This window comes from Meriones unguiculatus, chromosome 17, assembly GCF_030254825.1.
Source record: "Meriones unguiculatus strain TT.TT164.6M chromosome 17, Bangor_MerUng_6.1, whole genome shotgun sequence".
NCBI classification, from domain to species: Eukaryota; Metazoa; Chordata; class Mammalia; order Rodentia; family Muridae; genus Meriones; species Meriones unguiculatus.
In genome coordinates, this window is record NC_083364.1 from 91,865,605 (window position 1) to 91,888,015 (window position 22,411).

At 44.9% G+C, this 22,411-nt stretch overlaps 1 protein-coding gene across 5 annotated transcripts in view; it reads right to left on the bottom strand.

The window, feature by feature from the left end:
- Positions 1 to 1,564: 1,564 nt before the first annotated feature.
- Tiam1 (TIAM Rac1 associated GEF 1) overlaps positions 1,565 to 22,411 on the bottom strand; it is a 350,431-nt gene continuing 329,584 nt past the window's right edge. For all 5 annotated transcript variants that reach the window (XM_060370704.1, XM_060370703.1, XM_060370702.1 and 2 more), the window contains 6 exons: positions 16,554 to 16,662; positions 12,548 to 12,606; positions 11,935 to 12,037; positions 9,155 to 9,242; positions 7,313 to 7,485; positions 1,565 to 4,009 (listed from right to left, as the gene is read on the bottom strand). In XM_060370704.1, coding sequence (XP_060226687.1) covers positions 3,540 to 4,009; positions 7,313 to 7,485; positions 9,155 to 9,242; positions 11,935 to 12,037; positions 12,548 to 12,606; positions 16,554 to 16,662 — 1,002 coding nt within the window. In that variant the 3' untranslated portion in view covers positions 1,565 to 3,539. The remainder of the gene's footprint in view (positions 4,010 to 7,312; positions 7,486 to 9,154; positions 9,243 to 11,934; positions 12,038 to 12,547; positions 12,607 to 16,553; positions 16,663 to 22,411) is intronic.

A 22,411-nucleotide genomic window follows, 5' to 3' on the forward strand; every position in this document is an offset into this window, starting at 1 on the left:
AATGGGGTCAAACTTCTGTCACCATTCTTGTGAAACAGGACACTTTTCATGCTGAGCCATCTCCGAGCCCTTGGGTTTCTGCAATTCTTATGTGCTCCTGATACTATTGGTCCGCAGACCTCTCTGCTTGAGCACAGACCTACAAGCAAGGATATAATCAGCAAAGAAAAAATTTTCAGATGGAGTTCAGGCATGGGGAATTGTGTATGTACATGTATGTATGTATGTATATATGTGAGTGTGTGTAGTGATTACTATAACCAGGTAAGATTGTTCAAGAGACTGGAGAAATAAGAATGGGACCCCGATGGAGAGAACAGTGACCAGTGGCCATACTCACTTTTTGTTTTGAGTGTGTGAAAGCCCTCGACAGCAGACCCCTCACTGACAGAATGAAGTGCTTTTTGTCCCATCCTGTCTGAGTTCTATACTGTACCCCAAACTTCCCTAGGGACCCCTCAACCTGCTCACACTGGGATAGGGCAGGAGACAGAAAATGAAAATTGGATTCCATTTCCTGTGGTCTGAAATTATTTGTGGAAAAAAAAAAAAACTGCATCTGATTTAAATGCAGGCTTTTCCCCCTCCCCCCCTCATCATTTCTGCAGCACTACTCAGTGACTGTCCCACATGGCGTGTTTTCTATCAGGTAATACTGCGTCATGTGTCTCAAACACCCTTGTTTGTTTGTTTGTATACTCGAGGTTCTTGGTAACATGTGTGTTTTGGGTTTCTTTTTTTGTTTGTTTGTTTGTAGCTCTAGCTGTCCTGGAACTCCCTCCATAGCTCAGACTGGTCTCGATCTCACAGAGATCCACCTGCCTCTGCCCCCAGGGCTGCAATTAAAAGTGTGCACCACCACACCTGGCCCTATTTTTGGTTTCTTAAGTCTCCAAATCTTTAGCCCAGTATTTAAATATATAATTTAGAATTTCATTCATGTACACAAGGAAAAGTGATCATATAGACCATTTCCCTCTTCAACTTCCCCATACCCCCCTCAACACATCCCAATCCCAACCTCATGTCTTTAAAAAAAAAATCAATCCACTAAGCACAGTCAGTACTGACCACCCTAGACCAAGATGTTTGATATCATTTATTTACTCTTTGGTTAAAACTTCACATGTTGCCAAAACATCTCTCCTTGGAGATCACAATAGCTACTTCATTTTTCTTTTTCTTTCTTTCGTTTTTAATTTTGAGATAAGGCCTCACTGTGTAGCCTTAACATGCAACTAAGACAGCTCAGCAAGGAAAACCACTGCTACTACGCCTGGCCCCCTGAGTTCATCATCTGGTGTGTGCATGGTATGGTGAAAGGAAGGACTGATTTCCCTGGGCTATCTCTCTAGCCTCCACAGGCACACCACGGCATGTACACATATGCACACATGTGTATGCATACACACACACACACACACACACACACACACACACCAATATAACTAATATAACTTAGGAAAAAAGGACAACTGCAGGGATTTTCTCTCCTGGACCATCTCCCTCCTACAGTTACTTCATCTTCATCCTTCTATCCAAAAAAAGCACAGGGTCTTCCAGGCCCTTTTCAGTACTTTTATTGTTGGACAGGCATTTACAACATTCCATTCATAGACCTAAAAACATAAAAATAGACCTTCTTTCAGCTTATAAAAGAAATATATAAGAACTTTTGACATAGACACAAATCATGACCTTATGTACAAGACACAATGGCACCCTCTCTAAGCACCAGACTTTCCAGTATTTTTCGATGGCCATGTTGCACGGAGACCAGAAAATGTGACTGTTCGACACCTCTGCTTCAGTTTCCATCCAGACGCAGTCGACCCCGAGATGATATGAACAATGCAGTGATACAAAGGGCATAGAAACCATTCTAAAGCTTCTTAAGAAAACCAGAAGATATAGCAAAAACTTTAATAGAATAAAACTTTCAAAAGATCAAGCTCAAAGCCCTGGAAACCCGAAAAGGGGAGGGATAGAGGACGGGAGAGCAGGAAAGCAAGCGGGGACTTAGAGCATTGTGTTCTGAACTCTCTATCTGGAAATATAAAGTCATAACTGATTCTTATAAAATATAACTGCTAAAGCTACTATAAAATTCAGGTCTTTAAAGTACCTACTGATGTATCAAACACCAAATAGATATATAGATATATATATATTTATTTTTATTTCCAAAAAGAAAGTTTTCATATTATTTAAACCCTTCTTAGGGAATGGACATCGTGAAATGGGGAGGAGGAACAAAAAGCTATAAACCTTTTTTTTTAAAAAAATGAAAGTGCTATAATGGGTTTTCGTTCTTCCTGTTTGGACATCCATTTAGAAGATTAGGCCCCTTAGCAAGTTTACCCTGTTTCATTGGCATGAAGGGAATATTAACCACAAGGAATGCTTTTGAAGAGGTTCTGAGATTCGGTCATGGACTGTCAGGGAAGGGGAGAGTCATCTATGGATGAAGATGCAATTTTGATGGAAAGGAAACTAGTGATCACCATGGCAACCCCATGAAAAGGAGGCTCCCCTCCCCTGCCATGTGCCACACACACATACACACACACACTGCCCCATTCCCTGTCCCTGTAATCCAACCAAACTCTCATTTCAAATATAGATTCATACATCTAAAAAAAAATCTGTTTCTCAGAAAAAAATGTTTATTCTTAGCATGAGCTTCCGGTTGGCCATTTATATATAAATATAAAGTCATCGTTTGCCACTCACTCAGCAAAGGTTATATCCTTACTTTCAGACTGAGTTACATCTAACACTGTAAAATTCTCTTCTATTTGTGCCCCTGCATCTCAAGGAAAATACAAAAAAATAGTGTCTTTTTTTCCTTCTCTAAGTGATAAATTTGGATCTCTTTCCCAGGAGTTTGGTATCTTTATAATTCTCTGTAAAACTAGAGCTTCCAACACTGACATAGAATAAGACCAGTTATAGACATAAACAGAAGAAAAATAATAACAAAAGGCTCATCAAACAGAAATGACCACCCTTTCCTCACACATTCTTAAGACACACAGATATTCTCAGACACTGAAGAGGGGGGAGTCACAACACTGCAGCTGTACGGATGTCTCAGTTTGTTCCGTTTTCCTGTGTGTCTGAAGGTGGTTGTTCCCCAGCTACGAGACCGGATTCAGAGGGGAGAGGATGTGACATCCATGTGTGCCATCCTGTCACTCTGATACTTAGACTGCTGGGGTGGGAACAGTGCGATTCCCAGTGCTACCAATTGTTTGTTCTGAGTCTTCAGGTCCTAATGAACTGAGAATAAATAAAAGCCCTTGGTACAGAAAAAAGGACTCGAGCTTATTTGGGATTCTGAACAATTCTCTCTCATGTCATTAAGAATGATGAAGGTGGGTGGCTACATGGCTTCAGACCCAAGTCAGCTGCCAAAATCTATGTGCAAGAGTGCGACCTAAGGGGACATTCTCGTGGACGGCACAGAAGGGTGAGCAGAGTGAGTGTGGGGCCAGCAACCTACCTATACACATTCTCTAAAGGGACAAAAAAATAAGTCATATCTCAGTGTTCAGTTTCCTGGAGGGGGCAAAGTCTTCACGCCTAACCCAAATGACTTCCTCGCTTGCACTCTCCAGGCCTCCATTGATGCCCGACAGGGCCGCTTGCTTCTTGAGCTGCGTCATGCGGGATGCGTGGCTATCGAGGGTTCTCCGGCCTCGGGCACGCTGACTGATGGAGGCAGCCTGAAGCTGCTCGTGCAGGTCTCTGTCCACTGAGGCGCCCTTCATGGACTCACAGAACTCATCATCATCACTGAGGATGTCTGTCTCCTTGACGTCATCCTGCTCCTCATACTGAGCAAGATCAAACTGTTCCTCTACCCAGCGGTCAGTGTCCCCGCCACCGGGGGGCTGTGGGGGCTCTTTCTCCGGGCTGCTGGCTGAGATGGCATCGGAATCAATGGTAAACCTGTTTCGAGCCAGTCGCCGCCTCCTCCTCCCAAGAGACTTGCTTGGGGCAGACACTGCACACACACATAAAAATATAAAAATAAACTCCCACATGCCTTACCATGAGATGAAAATCCAGCAAGCAAAGAAAAGAACTGTAAAGGGCAAATGGGCCTCAGGAGTTTGGGGTCTAGCCCTCACCATCCTGGTGTCCACCTTGCTCATGTCTAAACTGCAGATGGAGCGGTGAGGCCCAGAGAATAAGGGGTGAAAGTCGACAACACCAGCGGCTGTAGGACACAGGGAGGAAAACAATCTACTCCAACCTGTGCGCCCATATGATAGGCAGCCCGGATGCCCGCCGCTCGCTGCAATACTGGACTGTCCTCGGCATGACTGTGCCCATGCCATGGAGCTATGTTACCCCAGGCTTATCCAAGAGTCATTTAGCCAGAATATAGGTCCTTAGTGAGCCTGAGAGACACTCCTGGGGTTTTGCTGTCCGGACGGCCTCACCGCTGTGCTGTCTGGAGCAGCGAGCGTGCTACTCCTTTCTGGGGACATGAATATAAGGTTTCTTGAGGATCCACAGTTAGACTGAGGCACCACCTTCTCAGAGGTGCTATGTGGAAAATCAGCTCCCAGAGACACAGGTTTTGCACCTTTTCTGATAAGGTCCAATATGGATGCTGAAGCTAAGCTGAGCCATAGTCCTAACTTCTAACTACACGCTGTGAATCGTCAGCTCTTTTACAGTGGAATAAAAATACCAGCACCAGAGTGGAATGAGAAATAAATAATAGACACCACTCTAGCACCAAGAAACAAAGGGCTATAGAAAGTTACTCAGAGCTAAAATCTTTGAGTTCATTAATTTACCCCTCTGCCCTCCAGAAAGTCAGGATTACTAAAGGCAAACAAACAGTGCAACCAATCAAGCAAGTAACCAATAGGCACACAGGCACACACACTGGTTCTTGCGGGAACTATGCCACTGTTGCATTGGACACCCTGGGTGAAATGCGACACAGGCTTTCCATGGAGAAAGCACCTCACATACCAGTTAGGAGCTGCCTTCCTGAAAACCGAGTCTCAAACTCAGGGAGACCGCTCCAGAACTGCCAGAAGATCCTATTCTCAGCACTCTGAGCGCTCCATCACCTCCAAACACAGAACAGATGGACACCACTCTTATTTAAAGAGGGGACTAGAAATAAATCCCAGGCAAAACTCGAGGAAGTGAAAAAGAACTTCTCCATTGGGGAAAAAAAAAAAAAAAAAAAAAGCAAAAACGTCTCTTTACTTTGAGCCCAACCCCACTGCAGGGCAACATGTGGCTCTCCCCAGTCATTGGATCTGAATGACACCACTTCACTATTGGCTTGCTAGAAACAAGTGAGAATCATCTTCATGATCACATGTTTAGGGGCCAAAGGTAGTCATGTCTGAACCTTTGAAATGTGTCCACATAAGATGGTACATATACTTAGACAGATGGGTGGGCAACAGTGAAAACACAGCAAAATATTAATTATAGAATTTAGATATAGGGACAAATTCTTTTAGCTGCTCCCTAAGTCTTAAATTTTTTCATAAGAAAATTATAGGATGAGAAATTTTGACTCGGTTATTGGCTGAAGCAATCACACTCTAGAGTAAGTGGAGAGTATTTGTTCTTATGCTACCCAAACAACAGACACATCCTGTGGAATGCAGAATGAATCAGGCTTGTCTGCTATTTATGCAAAGGACACCTAGTAGCCAAGCTGGCATTAGTGCATCCCTTTCAGTCTCAGGGAGACCATCTTTGCCCGATCACTCAAGTGCCATTTTTATAAATCATGAAGCATGGACACTGTAATGACCATGAGTTACTTCAAAGGCAGAGTGAAGAGAAATATTTGTCAGCCAAAAATGAACCATAAGGCAAAACACCTTTCAATTGGACAAATCCAACAGGCTATGATACAGTGGCTTTCACTTGGTGTTCATAATGGTTTAGGCTAGGTAGTGGTTTTATTTCCAAGAACATATCAGACAAAGGCATTGGTATATCCTATAGACAAAACGTATGCGTGTGTGTGTTTTGTTTTTTCATTTGTTTTGTAAATGCACTTCTGAATTTAGGTTCCTAAGTTAACAGCAAAAGCTGTTGGTGGTGAGGGTGCCTGAGGCTGGAGCTTACTTCCCACTTAAAACATCCTGCAGCAAGCAAGAGCTGCACATAAAATACCGACAAATTTCTCTCTTGCCATGAAATGATGAAGTGTTTTTACAGGGTACTCCTGGGGAAGTTGTGGTAGGGATACACGCATAACTGTTAGGCTCTTTGGAGAACCTTGCAGTTTGGGGGTTTTGGGGTATAGGTTTTCAAGAAGCATGAAGACTGGAGAATAGACTTAGGGTGGCCTTCGCCAACACCCACTAGTTAAACTCATGGTACCTAGAGAACATAACAGCCCACGTCAAGGTTGGTAGATTATGCCTATGAAGTACACACCGAGTCATAGCTTTCACACACCTTTGCAACATAACTGAGAACTGGTAGGAAGGTAATAGAAGGTAGAAATCCTTTTTTGCAAATTTGAAAAAAAAATTCTTTCACTAGACTCCTCCCTGAAAAATTCTGACCTGCATCTTAGGAAAGGAGCGACCAGAATGTTGATGGCATTAAGTAAGTCCAGTATTAGGAAAGTGTCACACTTCCGGGGTATGTTCTGTTGCCTTTTGCGTGTGGTGGCAATGGTGTTCCTTCTTTGTTGCTCTAGAGACATGGATAAGCACTCTAAGAGCGTTTCCTGGGGACCAGGTAAACTCCCTTTTCTAAAAGCAACTGAAACCTTCCTCAAACACTGAAACTGAACTAAAGCTGTGGGCACAAAGCGAGAGTCAACAGCTTCCGTGTCATCTGGTCTACCATGCTTGAGCATGAAACCCTCACTGGGCACAGGCTTGTCTTTTGCCAGATTACAAAGTCCCTGTGTTCTCAGAATAGTGGGCTATGACTTTGCTGACTTAACTCACTGCTTCTTACTGAACCAAGCTGGCTGCCATGCAAAGCAGCGACTCTCATTCCATAAGCAGGCTAAGAGGGCCTCTTCCCAAAGAGGATGCATTGGCTGCTGGCTTGGCCATTGACAGATGAGCTCACCAGCCAAAAAGAAGGCAGCAAGAGAAGGTTAAGGGAAGGGAAGGAGAGCCAACAAAGGGAAGATTCCCCAGAACCCACCAGGAAGGAGACAAAGCAATCAGCCTCACATCATGGAAGAATGTCTCCTGCCTCCTCCCCCACAAGACCACACCTAACTCCTGCTCCCTGGAGGCTCACAGTGGAGTTGGGGTGATGGGGATCTTGTAGGTCTGAATCCCCACAGTACCTGCCCTGCTCATGGCCGGCCTGGCACCTTTAAGCGCACATAATCTCTTGCCTCCAAAGGGGACGTACTGCTGGGATGAGGGGAGGCTTTCCGTTTTGAGGAGCTGTCTTCTGTGTTTGTCTCGAAGGATCGAATGTACAGACTTCAGAAAATCCTTTCGGCTCTCTGGAGAACTACAAAAAGATAATTTACACATATTAGGAAACCAGTTCTCAATGGAGGGAACTGATAATGCCATCAGGTACAGCCAAATAAATGTCCCTAAGAGCAAAGGTGAAAGAGGCAAGGACTCCAATTTCTATGCTTAGCTACCTCCTCATGGCAGAGATAAAAAGCACAATCTCTCATCCCTTCATGCTTTGCGAATCACCTTCTACGGCCAATCTGGGACACAGTCCACCAATAATGAATAGATAATGGCCAAAGTCATTTAATACCAGGAGTTGCTGAAATTCTGCTCTTTAGATGTAAGTCCCTTTCTTCCATGCTGTAAAACGTTAAGGAGAAAATGACTTGCACCTTTGGGGAACACCCACAGAGGGACATCCCAGTGTGTTTGCTCTTTCCTCCTGTTAATCAACTCTTCCCATGTCCTGATTCACACATTAAGACTAGGGTCTTAAGAACTGTTCAATCTTCTAAATCCTAACTGTCATAGCAGAAAAATATCTCCTAAGTGAGAGTCATTTTCTTTATGTTCAATGTGTACATACATATATGTATTCATGTGCGTGCACACACACACTCACACACACACACTCACACACACACGTTCATTCTGAATCAGGTTTTCACTATATAGTTCAAGCTGGCCTAAAACTTAAGCCTTCAGGCCTCCAGTTTCTTAATGCTAGGTTTGCAGGTATGTGCCACTCACTGGACCTGACCAAGTTCTCATGATTTTCACAAGCTGTTTCACCTACTATTAATTATAAGCAATAAATACACAAGCAGGCTGGCTGGATACTTTGTAGAGTCTACCACGAAAATTGCAAAGAAAGCTGCCAACAGATCAGCATAAGTAGAAGAGAAAAGGTGGTACTCCAGGCATGAGGAATACTTGGAAACTTTTAACTTCTTCCAACAGCTTTCTGGAGATCAGCCCCTTGTTGGCCCCAGGCATCCAACATAGAGGTGACATGGCCAACATATAACGTGGCTGTGACCCATCTGAATGTGGAGACTGAAAATGTTCAATGCACTTTCTGTAATGTTCTGGGCAGAGCATCCTCTATCAGTCGTGGCTGCCCTCAGTCCAACTGAGGAAGCAATAAACACGAGGTACATTGCAGATTAATGTTTGATAAATGTGTCTTTTACTATACCAGCAATAACATGAAAATATCATGAATAATTATAATGGTATATTCTGTTATCATTGCAAGCAGTACACAGCACACTGCTACTCTATGTGAAGAGAAGTAAATGTTGAGTTAACTGCTGAATGCACACGGCCAATTAATGTGGATCATATTTAAAGCCACATAGGATGACAGATGCCATTTTTATGTTTCTAGAGGAAAAGAGAGAAGGAAAAAGAAGAGGAAGTAAAGGATGAAAGGAGAAAAGGGAATAATTAATAACAATAAGTGAAAACCCACGTTATGAGTCACTCAGAATCTGCCCATGAGCCACAGAGGCCAGCAGCCCTGTGCTGAAGGGTCTCTAAAGGTTAAGGATACTGGGAAGACCCTCCGCTCCTATTCCCTCCTCCAGCAGACTCTCACAGATGTGCAAACAATGCACGAAGCACCCCAAGGCAGCCCTGTCAAGCACCCTGCCCTCCAGAAAGCACAAAGGGCAGTCCCTGGCTAGGACTTGACCTCCCAGACCTCAGCTCACCTGCAGCAGAGGTGGAACACCCGCTCTGGCCTCCCTTCTGATTCTGATTTCACGTGGACAATTTCACACACAGCATTTGCCTCTGCATCTAGATGGGTTAAAAAAAAATGTCATGTTAGGCATATTTTGGGTGGACTTATTTGCATTTTTTTTTTGCAGATGAATTTTTCATGCTTGGTGTCTGCAAAAACAATGCAAGGCAACTTGAGACCCAAGTTACTTAACTCCACCCTGAGTTAAAGAGACAAGACTCTAGAAGCTCAATGTGCGCTATAAAAAAAAAAAAAAAAAAAAAAAAAAAAAAAAAAACAGAATGGGGCGGGGGGAGGCGCTGAAGAGTGAAGAGATGTCGAAGGAGCTAAGAGCCTGAGGCTCTTGCCAAAGCCTGGTGTTAAGTTCCCAGCACACACACACACACACACACACACACACACACACACACACACACTAAATGTTAATAAAACACTGAAAATCTTCCAGATGGTCTAGAAGATGGATCACACTAAAGACTCCATTCTGCTTCTACAGCCTCTTTGCCTGAACTATTTCAGTCAGGCGCTAGGCTCTTTTGGGCTAAGCTCTTTTGGGCTAAGCAGGGCCTGGGACTCCAGTGGGTGTCTTCATCAGGCCCAGGCACAGGAGGCCTGCACTGGCATATGTTTTGGGAGTCCTTTCTTTATGTCACCACACCTAATGACAGATAGGCTACCCGGGTGACTTAAACAGATTCCTTTGCTACCTTTCCCAAGCTGCCCACAAAAAAAGAACAAAAATGTGCTAAGAAAAAAAAAGGCTCTCTGTATTTTTAAGAATCTTTTCACATTCGTGAACTTACTGTGAGCACACGTGTGCCTGCAAGGGAAAGCCAGAGACTGTTCTCTACTTCACCCGCAGGGTCCTGGGGACCAAACGCAGGTCGTCAGGGTTGGCAGCAAAGCCTTTATGCACAGAGCCAGCTACTGTTGGCTGAACGCTCGGGCACGGAATCCGTGGGTAGAGGTCCGTGAGCTCTGTCATGTCGGCCATGCTGCATTACGTCAGGTCATGAAGACAGTGTTAGTGAGAGGAGCCACTCACTGCACACCTCGAGGCCTCGTCTCACCCAGAGGTTCAGAAGCCTGGCCACAGAACGCTCCCCCGCTATGTCACTATCTGCCAAACTTCCCCACGCTGAGAAGATTCTAGAAACTCCAAGTACTGACTCTCAAGTCCACTGGAATGTACTCAAAATGTAACACTGCGACCAGTCTTTGTAGTTCAGCTAAAATATACTTTCATCTAGAAGGATTTAAATTTGATTTGAATGAAAAAAACAGAGGTTGGGAGAATAAAATGTCATTACCACAAAGACTGCTTTGTTTTCAGAATGTGAAGTTATGTCCTTAATGAAGGCAAAATTCCTGGCTAAGAAGACTACAGATTGCCATAGAAATCAACCTCCACATTTATAAGCCTGGTATGAGGAAATATGCTCAGATAATTCATAAAGCTTTAAAAGGCATCGGGGTCTGCAGAGATGCCGCAACGGTTAAGCCTGCTGCTCTCCCATGGACCTGGCTTCATTTCCCAGCACCCACACCACAGTTCACAAGTGTAACCCTAGTTACAGGGGTTCTGCCTCTACAGGTTCTGCATGCACATGGTGGACAGAATACCAACAAACAAAACTCCAATACACATAAAACAATCTTCTTAAAGACACCACTAGCATTTAAGGGCCTAAACCTCAAAATACTGTCGCAGCTCCTATAGATCTATGATCCCAGAGCACCTGCAAATTCCCTGTAAATCAAGTGTGAAATCCCTTAGAACGATTCCAAAGAGAATACACCCACACATCCAGTCAGCTCTCTCGCTCATTTGGTTTATTCGTTCATTTATTCACTAGTTAGCCAAGCTGCTGACAAAGAGACAGTGCAGGGAACACGCTAGCAGGAAGGCAGGAGCTCACAAGCCCCTACATGGAGCAGAGAGGCTACTGAGAGTCCAGCTTCTGGAGGGGGAGAGGCAGTTTCCTTTAAGGGCATGGTCCTCGGTAGGTCCACGTGTTCCATTAGAGACCCCAGGCTCCTGAGTGTACAGGGAGCACAAATTAGACTTGGTGGGTTACTGTTGAGTTGGGGAGGGGAGTGAATATAATCAAAATATATTAAGTTCTTAATTAATACAAGGGGCCTAGAGAGATGGTTCATCAGTGAGGAACACGTGGGGCTCTCCCAGAGGAGCCAGCACACATGGGGGTTCACAGACATCTCTAACTCCAGCTCCCCAATAGCCAATGCCTTCTCATCTCTACAGGCACCACCAAGTACACACACGGCACACATACACACGTGCAGGCAAAACACTTGTGCCTTAAAATAAATAAATCTTTAAGGAAAGCTATAAAGATATACTTTATAAATATACATATATATATTATCGTGTGTGAGGCAAGAAGATGGAGGGAAGAGTTAGTTAAGCACAGAAGATAAAAGATGAGCAAGCATGGATATACAGACAACTCACACACAGAAGAAAGGACCAGAGTGATGACTGGGCAGGTAAAGGTGCCTGTTCCCAAGTCCGATGACCCAAGTATGAACCCTGAGTCCCAGATGTTGGGTAAGGGAAGCAACTGCTGCAGGCTGTCTTCTCACCTCCCCAGAAGTGACATGACGCATGCATACATATGTCATACACATATGCATACATACATATATTTTTATATTAAACACATACTACTGTTTAATATAAAAAGGAAAAGAAGAATTAGAAACCTAGTACGTATCGGTGCTTACCTGCGCTTGGCAGAGCTCGTACTTGCAAAGCTTCAGTCGGGATCATGTGTCGGAACCGGAAAGGGTCCCACTCCTCATAGATTGACAGCCTGTGAGAGCCAACCTGCAGGAGAGAAGCAGCCTGCTGTTTAAGGGCGAGGTGATCTACCTGGAGCAGCTCCCACATTTTCCACATCAGTGGCAGACCCAGGAACTCAGTGCAAGCCAAAGAAATATCACATGACCCCATGCACTCTTGGCTTCTCTGGCAGATGCATGCGAGAGGCTGCATGATAAATGTGATGGTGTGCAAACAGCTTTGCTAATTAAATGCAAAGGGGGTGAGAAAGAGACAGGAAGAAGAGTGAATCTCACACAAGAATGAGGGAAACAGAGAAAAGCAAGAGTAGTTAGAAGGGTTCTGGCCATGGGGAGGCTCAGTATGTATCCACTGGCATGCTCCACACATGAGCCTGTCTGCGGGAAGGAAGCAGACCAGGGTCCCCTGCAGAGGGCTTAGGGTCACTTATAAAGGAAACAGGAGGCTTCTGCTGACAAGGGTAGAACTATGCAGACACAACTGAGAAGCAGACAGGGGCACTTGGAAGCTATGGGATGTAGTGAGGACGCTTACAAGTTTCTTCTTCTGCTTGGAACCGTCTTTATACACAAGGACCACGGCAGTTTTGAAGACTGCAAGTGAAGAACAACAAGAGCAGTTACAGGAAATGCGCAGGCATCCACACTTGACTGTAGGAACTTACGGCAGCACTGCTACAGTTGTGAGAGCACGGAGATCCCAGGGCCTGGACCCCCACCCACCTTGACCTTAGGTAACACATCTGAAAGTCAAAGCCTGCTGGGAAAAACAGTTTCTGCCTTTAAGTAGAGAAAGCCTAAATAAATGGAAATACCCTCTACCAAAGGGAAAAAGTTAAGTGTATTTTAGCTTTATTACTTTAAGGTTCCAACTTAGTTGTGCTAATTGTAGTAGCTTAAGGACAAGTACAAATGCCTTTAATAGTTACTTAAAGTGATTTACATTTATGCGAATTAAATCCCTCTCTGTTTATGTCTCCTCCTCATTCTCTAGCTAATACACATGGTCTTTCTAAATCAGGAAATAAAATTCATCTTTTTGACCTAAGGTAATGAAAATTAGTTTATGAAATAGAACAGAATCCCAGTTCTTCCCAATAGAGTAAGACCCTTTTGAGCAGTGTTACTTCTGACATGAGTTATGAATCACATTCCAGAGAAGTCTGTAAGTGATGTCAGGCCTGGCTAATGTGGCAAGGATCTGAAGGGAGACATAGGGTCGGCATCTAGAAGGGATGGAAAGAGGATTCCTGCCCATTCCTGGTCGGTTGTGTCACAGTCATTAGTTTAAATGTCTATCTAGGTTCCCCTAAAACCTATATGGCTGAAACCAATCCCAGATTGTGGTGGTTTGAAAGAGAAATGTTCCCCACAGGCTTGGGTGTTTAAACACTTGGTGCCCAGTGGGTTGTCCTATTTGGGCAGGTTATGAAACCTGTAGGAGACTGAGCCTTGCTGGAGAGAGTACATCACTGGGGTTGACTTTGAGAGTTACAGCCTTGTCCTACTTCCACTTTGCTCTCTCTCTGCTTCCTGGGTGTGGTTGAAGATGTGCTCTCTCAGCTCTTGCTCTGGCTGTCCACTGCCATGCTTCCTCTGCCACGACAGACTCTCTCTGGAATCATAAGCCAAACAAACCCTTCCTTCTAGAAACTGCCTTGCTTGAGGTGTTTTGTCATAGCAACGGCAAGCAACTACTTCACTGATGTAATGGCTTTAGAAGCAGGAGCTCTGGAAAGGGACCAACATGGGATCAGCCATTGTGATTAGAGTTAATGATCTTAAAAAGGAGGCTCAAGGCACTCCTTTAATCCCAGCACTCGGGGAGGCAGAGGCAGGAGGAACTCTGAGTGTGAGGCCAGCCTGGTTTGCAGAGTGAGTTCCAGGACAGCCAAGCCTACAAAAAGAAACCCTGTCTTGAAAAACAAAACAAAGAGGCTCAGGAGACATTTTGGCTTCTTTGCCATGTGAACACAGCTAGAAGGCTTCACTGAAATGAAGCATCTGGTACTGAGCTCTACTGCCCCAATACCCCAAGAAAGTTTCATTCTCTGACCCCAAGGAGTGGTCCAGACTTGTGGCAGCTGGAGGAGACACTGACTAGTCTGTCCAACATGAATAACAGATCGATCATTCTCAGGGAAGGGCACAGGCTCTAAGCCTCTGGAGGTGACCACAAAGCACATGGCTTATTTTCCATCTTTCTTTGGATAGGGCGGGGTTCCCTCTTGTCAGAGAAGGAGCACTTCCACCTGCCTCCTGTCTACCCTGTGATATTATTCAACCCCTTTAGCTATGACCTTGAGCCCTAAGATTGCCTTGTCAGCCTGAAACACAACTATTTCTGTACCTGTGTTTTACAGTGGGGGTCATTAGCATTCAGTACAGAATTCCCATTATGTGACGCAAGGGGCCAGTGGCAGCAAGACAGCATCCATTTTAGAATGCTGCACTATGTCCTAAAAAAACTACAGTTTAAAACTAAAGGACAACCAGACTGTCACCCCAAAGCTGCCTGATCAATAGTCATTAACCTACTTCCCTCAAGGCAACTCTTCCTAACTTCAGAAGGTATTTCTAAGGCTTGGTTAGCTCTGCCTAACTAGTTGAAACCACAGATGTCACCTTTAATGAACTAATCCATGACTTAGTCAAACACTGCTCTTCATGACGACAGTCAGACTTTTTTCATAATCCTGATTTTAAATTCCTCCTCTTTTCTCTTTTTACTGTTATTCTGAAAAGAGTATCTGAGTAATGGCAAGCTTGCCTCTAATCACAGAGCCTTTCAAACGTTTTATCCCACAAACCAAAGACCCTGATGAGTTTGCCACCAATAAGGTACACCGAGCTGGGAAGCACAGCTTGTGTTTGCATCTGGGCGGGCTGGGCCTGGCCTCTCTACATCAGTTGCCTAACACTGCCTCCTGTGTGTAGCCAAGGAAACAAGGAGCAGCGGAATGCAGGTGGAACAAGTGTCACCTACCACACCATACCTTACCACTTATAGCATGGGTTAGTGAACCCTGGCCTTCCTGCTACCTCTGCACGCAACACTGCTGTCTCACCCATCTTTATCCCTTCAAAGCCTGTGGTCTCTCAGTCCAGAGACCGAAGGTTTCCTTAAGTGGCTTCAACAGAAGAGTCTGCCGACCTCTGACTTTCTCCCATTCAAATTATTCTGCTTCTAAATCTTTTTGTTTCTAACTATATGAAATCTGCAAAACTCAAGAGGTAAAGTCATGAACTATCCTAATGTTTCACTCTGGAGCTGCGAGACTGAAGCAGGTGGCTGACTCCCTTCCTACAGTGCCCCACGACCCATAAAGACAGTAAGGAGCATGGGAGACACCGAGGCGCCCTCTCTCCCAGTCTAGGACACAGAGGTCATACAAAAAGGAAGCAAGCCCTACAGTCTCTCGAATACCACTAATTAAGACTAACCACACCATAGGATACCCTCGTGCTCTGTGATGCTGTATTCTGTCCTGATCTCTTGCCACATTTTTCTTTAATGCAATGTCTTTAAGAGATTCAGCAGCAACTTGAAAATTTTAGAAATATCACTAATATTTAATGGTTCTGGGGGGGGGCAACAAATACTCATATTTAACACTGATTCAAATATTACTGGACAGTTCCATTTGGGAATTGCATCATGGAAAAAAATAACATTCAGGGGAAAAAAGCAATAAGCAACTACCGCCCTTTCACAACATCAGGTGAGAGGGTGGCAACAGCTAGAGTTCCTAGCCTGAACCTTCTAGGAAAAGCTAGGGACAAAATGCCCTGTAAAACAGAAGCAGGGGCTGCTAACCCATCCCTGGAAAGGACCAACCCTGCAAGAGCATTCACACCTACACTGCCAGCCTGGAGCTGGAGCTCCAGAACTACTCACATTTCCCAGCATGCTAACCTAAGTTTTCTCCCTCAAAAACATGGGTTCAGTAGACTTCTAAGTGATCTGCACCTGCACCTCCCTGAAATGGCTTATCAAAACAAAGCACAAGCAAGTCTGTTTTCACTAGCATTAGCAACATGACTGAGATGTCTTTTATAACCCATGGAGACCCAGTCACAGCAATAGGTCAGCTGAGAAATGGCCTCCTACATCTTGGCATTACATAAAGCAATGTGGAGCCAGGATGAAATAAAAGATCCAGGCTCTGGGGTCTCAGAAACAGTTTGCTCTCAATTTTTCATTTGACTTTTCTTAATTTACTGTCAGTTCATGGACATGTGGACTAGCAGGTAAAATGATTTTTTTAAAAATACGATGTAAAGAAAAAAACAAATCACTTCTCTGCTTGTGTCTCCACAACATGCCCACACATTCAGCTGAGCGGCTACCACACTGGACCACATTTAGCGAGAAGGTTTAATTTATAATTGTTTACATTTATTTGGAAGACATTGGTGGCTGGAGCAACAAGCTATAATTAGCTTCACTGTAATACACCATCTCTTGGGAAAGGACTACTCTTTGTTTGGAAAAATAAGTCAGCTGTTTCCCATCCTCAGCACCCTCTCCTGACACATACCGAAGGCGGCCAACTCTGGCTCCTTCTTCCACTTTCCCAGCGAGGCGGGCGGGTTCAGCCAGATGACAGTGGTGTGCAACAGCAGGTCACCCATGCTCAGGTCTGCGACCTGCAAATCAGAGACGTCACAAGCTTACTTAGGGGTGTGATCCATACGCAGGTCTGCATACAGTTTTAACATGCAGTAAGGCAATGAACTAGAGTTCATGAAAATAGAGTTCAATAAAAAATACTTGCTTAGTAGTTGCAGAAAAATACACTAAAGAGCTTTATTTGGTCATTCCCCAATATGTGTATGAACCAAATATCATGTTGTGTACTAGAAACAGAGGCTTGGGCTTTACATGCTTTGACCTAATTTTTGTTTTGTTTTGGTGTGGTTTTGGTTTTTCAAGATACGGTCTCTCTGTGTAGCCTTGGCTGACCTGGACTCTCTTCATAAACCAGCTGGTTTCAAACTCACATCGATCTGCTTGCCTCTGCCTCCCTGAGTACTAGGATTAAAGGTGTGTACCGATATGTGTGTGGGGGTGAGGGGCTTTGACATAATATTTTAACTTGCAGAGTTTATTGAGTAATTATTTTTTGAGTTAGATATTTCTATCTGAGCATAGGTTTATCAGTATATAATCTCACTTTAAGTTTAAAAACATCCAGTACAATACTCACTTATTAATATACATGAAAAAAATTAAAAGTAATACAGAGAATGACCCATCACATTTAAAAAACACTTTTTGTGTCAGTAAACACCATTCCCTTTTGAAACTGTAGATATCATGACAGCTAGTCCTGCTAAATAATGTCTTTGCCTTGTTTGACCTAGAAATAATCTAATGAAATATTAATAAAAAAATATTTGTTAATCATGACATGTCTAAACTAGAACAGAAATCTTCTAAATTATCAAAACCTACATGGGGGAGGGCAATTTTTTTAAAAGTTCTTATTTTTTTCTTTGTTTTATGTCTATCAAAATGGTAGGAATGCGATGACAAAAGGGTATAAGCCTGGGTCCCCATACAGCAACTGCTAAGATCCAGCCTATAAAACTAACACTTTCGTATCCAGTGAAGGCAGTATCTCAGGGAGAGCTAATGGCATTGGTGGTGCACGACAAACGCCCATTGAAAGGCCCATGGAGTCACACCAGTGCAGTCAGTCTTCAGCAATAGCAGAATCAAATCAGTTTTCCTTCTCCTGATTCATTTCAAGGAAAACTTACTCCTCTTCAGAAGGGGGGAAAAGATTCTGAGGATTTCTTGCCATGCTCATGAGGAATAGACGGGGAACGCCTCCGAGACCATGTGGCCAAACTCTAATTGGACTGTCTTCACGGTCAAGTGTAAAACAGACTCAGACAAGGGTTAGTTTTAGACCTGAGCAGATGTGATGAAGCATAGAGGCCAGTGGCAGCCTTGTGTTCATACCCGGCAGGGCATGATTCTATTGCCAGTGGTCATGGGAGATCAGAAAACATTCGATGAAAAATCCTCACAGAGACATTCATGCACTTTAACTATCCTGGGGTCCAGGGTATCCACACCGTAAGCGCTGCTTGTCCATTGTCACTTAAGAGCCATCTTGGATATCAAATCAACTGTTACAATGTCATGATACTTGGTTTATCTAATTATAGGCTCCAAAGCCCGAGAGCAGTGATGTGACCAATTCAGATACAAAAGCCAATGTGCTTCTTTGCCATTCAAAAGGCAAAGAGTTCAACTAACGAGAGCGAGGGTGGGGGAGACATAGCTCAACTATCCACGAGATTGTAAAGAGAGAAACAAAACTTCATTCCAGTTTTGTTTGGATTCTAGTTTTGTCACGTCCAGCTGCCCAGGTGTGTCCGCCACGTGTGGTGAATGAGTAGTTAGGGTGAAAAGGCGTGGACGCAGGAGCTGAAGCAGAAGCCATGGAGGACTGCCGCTTGCTGGCCTGTCCAGCCCGTCTTCTCACACACCTCGGGACCACCTGCCCATGGACGGTACTAGTCTGCTGAGGACTGGGCCGTCACATCAGTGATTAATCAAGAAAATGCCCTCAGATCTGCTACCGGCAAGCTGGCAGAGGCATTTTCTCAGTGGAGTTCCTCTCCTCCTCTTCTCAAATAACTCTACTTGTGCCAAATTAAGAAAAAACTAGCACCCCCCCCCTGGGGTGCCCTCATGCAATGTGGTTACAGGTAACTCTCACAGCCCACAGCCTTTCCCGTGGGTCAGTGCCTCGAACCACTGTAGGTCCCTCCCGTATGCCTCGTCAGGCCCCATCTGCAACCACTCGCTTCAGTTCTTTGGGTCTCTAAGACTTCTGGAGGACAAACAGCTCCGTTGACAGGGCTGCAGATGATCCCACGGAGCTTCTGCCGCTTCTCAAGCACAGCAACAACCTGGCAGCCTGCTCAACACAACGCAGTGTCACTTCTTGCTCTGGCCACCAGAGACAGCGGCTGTGATGCCGACTGGCTCCGTTGGGACTGAATAGAGGTACTGCCTCCCTCGATGGAGTTATAATTGCTGTAATTATTGCTGAGACATGTCACTACCAAGGGTAAAAATATTAAGCAATTATTAATATGCTTATAGATATTAAGTAACATATCAACCCAGGACATCAGCAGCCAAGGGACCTAGTCTCCACCATCTGGTCCCCACATTGCTCCCATGGAAGAGGATACATGTAATCAGGTTCTCAGGAAATGTCCTGAGATACAGTCTTAAGGTAGTTTGTCTTTACAAAGTCTTTGCAATTGGGGGTTCAAACTCTGTCTCCTCCAGGACACAAAATTTTATGTGTGTGCATGTGTATCTGTATATCATTGTGGTATGTACGTGACTATGGTATAAATGTGATTCTGGTATGTATGTAATATATGTACACAATGAGTGTGATTGTGGTGTATATACACACACATGGTATATATATTTATGTGTATCAGGCATGGGTAGCACATATGTGGTGTGGTGTGTGTGTGTCATGCAACTTTTGTGTGATATTCTAGTACTCTCTGCCAAACGAGGCAGAATCTGGACCCTTTCCCATGGGATTTGGGGCGTGGCCATAACTTGGGTGGTGGATGTGGCATAATGTGTCTACTAGCCCTCTGCTAGCCCTGCCATGAATACCCAGGACAGGATCTGAATCCTCAAAGCATCTATCCTAGAAGGAAGGCTTCGAGGGCATGAGTGAAAACAGGCTGCTGTAACTCCTGGGATGTCCTGACAACCTTCCACTGTGGTGAGGGCACCAGGAGGCTCAGGCTGCTCCTCTGCCCACCCTCTTCCCTTGGTCTGCAAAGCCCTTCTGAATCTTCCTTTGAAGCCTCCACAGTAAATTCTGTGAGGAGGCATGCATTAATGGGCCACAATGCCTCACTGAATTAGGCTACGGGAGGCACTCCTCTAAGGAAAAATCTCTGCCACCCACTCCTACCCCAGCTTCTTCTAATTTGCTGGGGCAAAAGTGATGCTCTGTAGGCTCCAGATAAACTCCCCAAGTATAACCCAGGATGTGAGGAGCACTGAAGGTCCAGGCTTATCATAATTTCCTTACCAGCTTTGCTTTCTGTGAACGTATCTATCTTCAGTGATATCCCAACAAAAGTTGGCTGTGAAACAGGAATCAGGTGACCTGTGTCCCTAAGATGTGGCCATTTTAACATAAATCTTCAGCCACTGCCCAATATTCCTAACTGCTCACAACTTCCTCACAGCTTACCAGGTTTTTACTGAATGCTGCCAATGAAAGGGCATTACCTGGATTAAGAAACGATCCCGTGAGGATGAGGAGAATCTGGGCACCGCACACGCACCCGCCATATCTGCACTACTGCATACATGGCTACAGTGGCGATGCACACGTGCCAATGGTCTTGGCACGAACCCCAAGGCTCACTCTCCCTAGAGTTTTATTCTTGGAAGGCCCCAGCTCCTGGTCCTCCTGCTTCGACCTCCCAGTGGCAACCATGTGGCACTGTCTAGCTAACCATGCCAGGCTATGTTCTGATACTATAGAGTTATCTTAAAAAAAAAAATTTTTTTTGTACTTAGGAACATTTTTAAATTACTACAAATGCTTTACAGAAGAGTGAACACATATTCCAAAGCAGCAGCATTTGTCCTTTCCAAACCTTGATGCATAAAATTATTGCTTCTAAGCTGAGGACACAGTGCAAAGGATGCATTTCAGTCAGAAAGGACACATCCTCTGCAGTGTGCTTCCCCAGGCTCTCAGCACCAAGCATGGTGCTCTGAAGCAATCCCAACTCCATGAGGTGAGAGGGGCAGATACGCAGCTTCCGTCAGTGGCCCTCACTGACTCCCTCCAGCTGCAGAAAACCCAGCTTGCCCTCACCAACAACTCACCCCAGGAGCTCTTTGCTGCATGCATACAAATCCAAGTGCTTATTTTCACAAGCTCATTTTCACATCTCTATCTCATTTTCACTTCACTGCCTCCTCCACGTTATCTTTTTGACAGTCTGAAGACCTATCCTGTTTCACCAAGCATATGTAAATAAGCCTGGGTCTGGCAAGAGGGCCCGGTGGCTAAAGGCACTTGCTGGCCAAAGGAGAGAATGGATTCTGGCAAGCTCTTCTCTGACCTCCAAATGCTGTGGTATCCACACCCCACAAATATATGTGGTTAAAAAACCCAGACAGCTGGATAATGGCCCTCTGTGTTCATGGGGAGGAGTGTTCTTCCCCAGCTTTGTTCTCACCCTCCTGATTGCGGCAGAAGCACACACTCCCTCTCCCTCCCTCAGTGGAAGCAGAAGGCAGAATGGAAAAAACTCTCCAGCTGAATCGAGGGATACCCCGACGGCCGTGACTGCTATTATCTTTAAAATTCACTCAGTAGTCACCAGGTAACACAGACACAATTTTTGATGCAGTTAAGCCTTTCTTAGTGTGTGGACCTGTGCTGCTTCTTTGTTGTCATCTGTTTCCCACCCACCCACCCACACAGCTGGGTTTTCAAGATAGGGTTTCTCTGCATAGCCTTGCTGTCCTGGACTCGCTTTGTAGATGAGGCTGGCCTTGAACTCAGAGATCTGCCTGCCTCTGCCTCCTGGGTGCTGGGATTAAAGGCCTGCACCACCACCGCTTGGCAGTCACTGCTTCTTTCAAACAGAATTTTTATTATGCTGACGGGAACTATGGTCACTGGCGCCAGCACCTGCTTAAGAATCATTTGTCAAGTACCAACTATGCGGCTGGTACTTGATAAATAGCAGATATTCTACTCTGGGCCCTTCGATGGCATTCACAGAAACAGCCCAGACTGGGTAAGGACAGTCACTTCCTCATGCACTACAGATTAGTAAGACCAGACACCCCAAAGGCAAAGAGCAGAGCTTCAGAAACATGTTTATTCTACCAAGAAACAGCTCGGGTAGAAACAAAAATTCACGTGTAGCCTTGAGCATAACTGTCAGGTTGGTGCCTAGGAGGCAGATTGTGGGGTACTCCTCTGAAGGGCTGTCCGGGTTAAGGCTGGCCTCAGAGGATGACTAAGAGATTGTCTGAACTGCCTCGGGAAGGCTCACCTTGATTGCGGGCAGGGATCCTGGACGGGGTAAACAGAGAGGGCAAGTGGACCACAGCACGTGAGCACTGCTCTCTCCCTGACTTACAACACAATGGCACCAGCTCCTTCAACCTCTGCCACCCCAGCCATGGGGAACTCTACCCTGACCTGTGAGTCAACATACACCCCCTTTTACAGTGCTGCAGTCTGACTATTTTACCAAAACAATGGGAAAAGAAACTATGACACACAGGCTTCAAAGACAAGCGTCCTTGTACAGCAGTTTCCTCAAGATTGAAGCATTTCATCTCCCAGGAAACTCCTCAAAA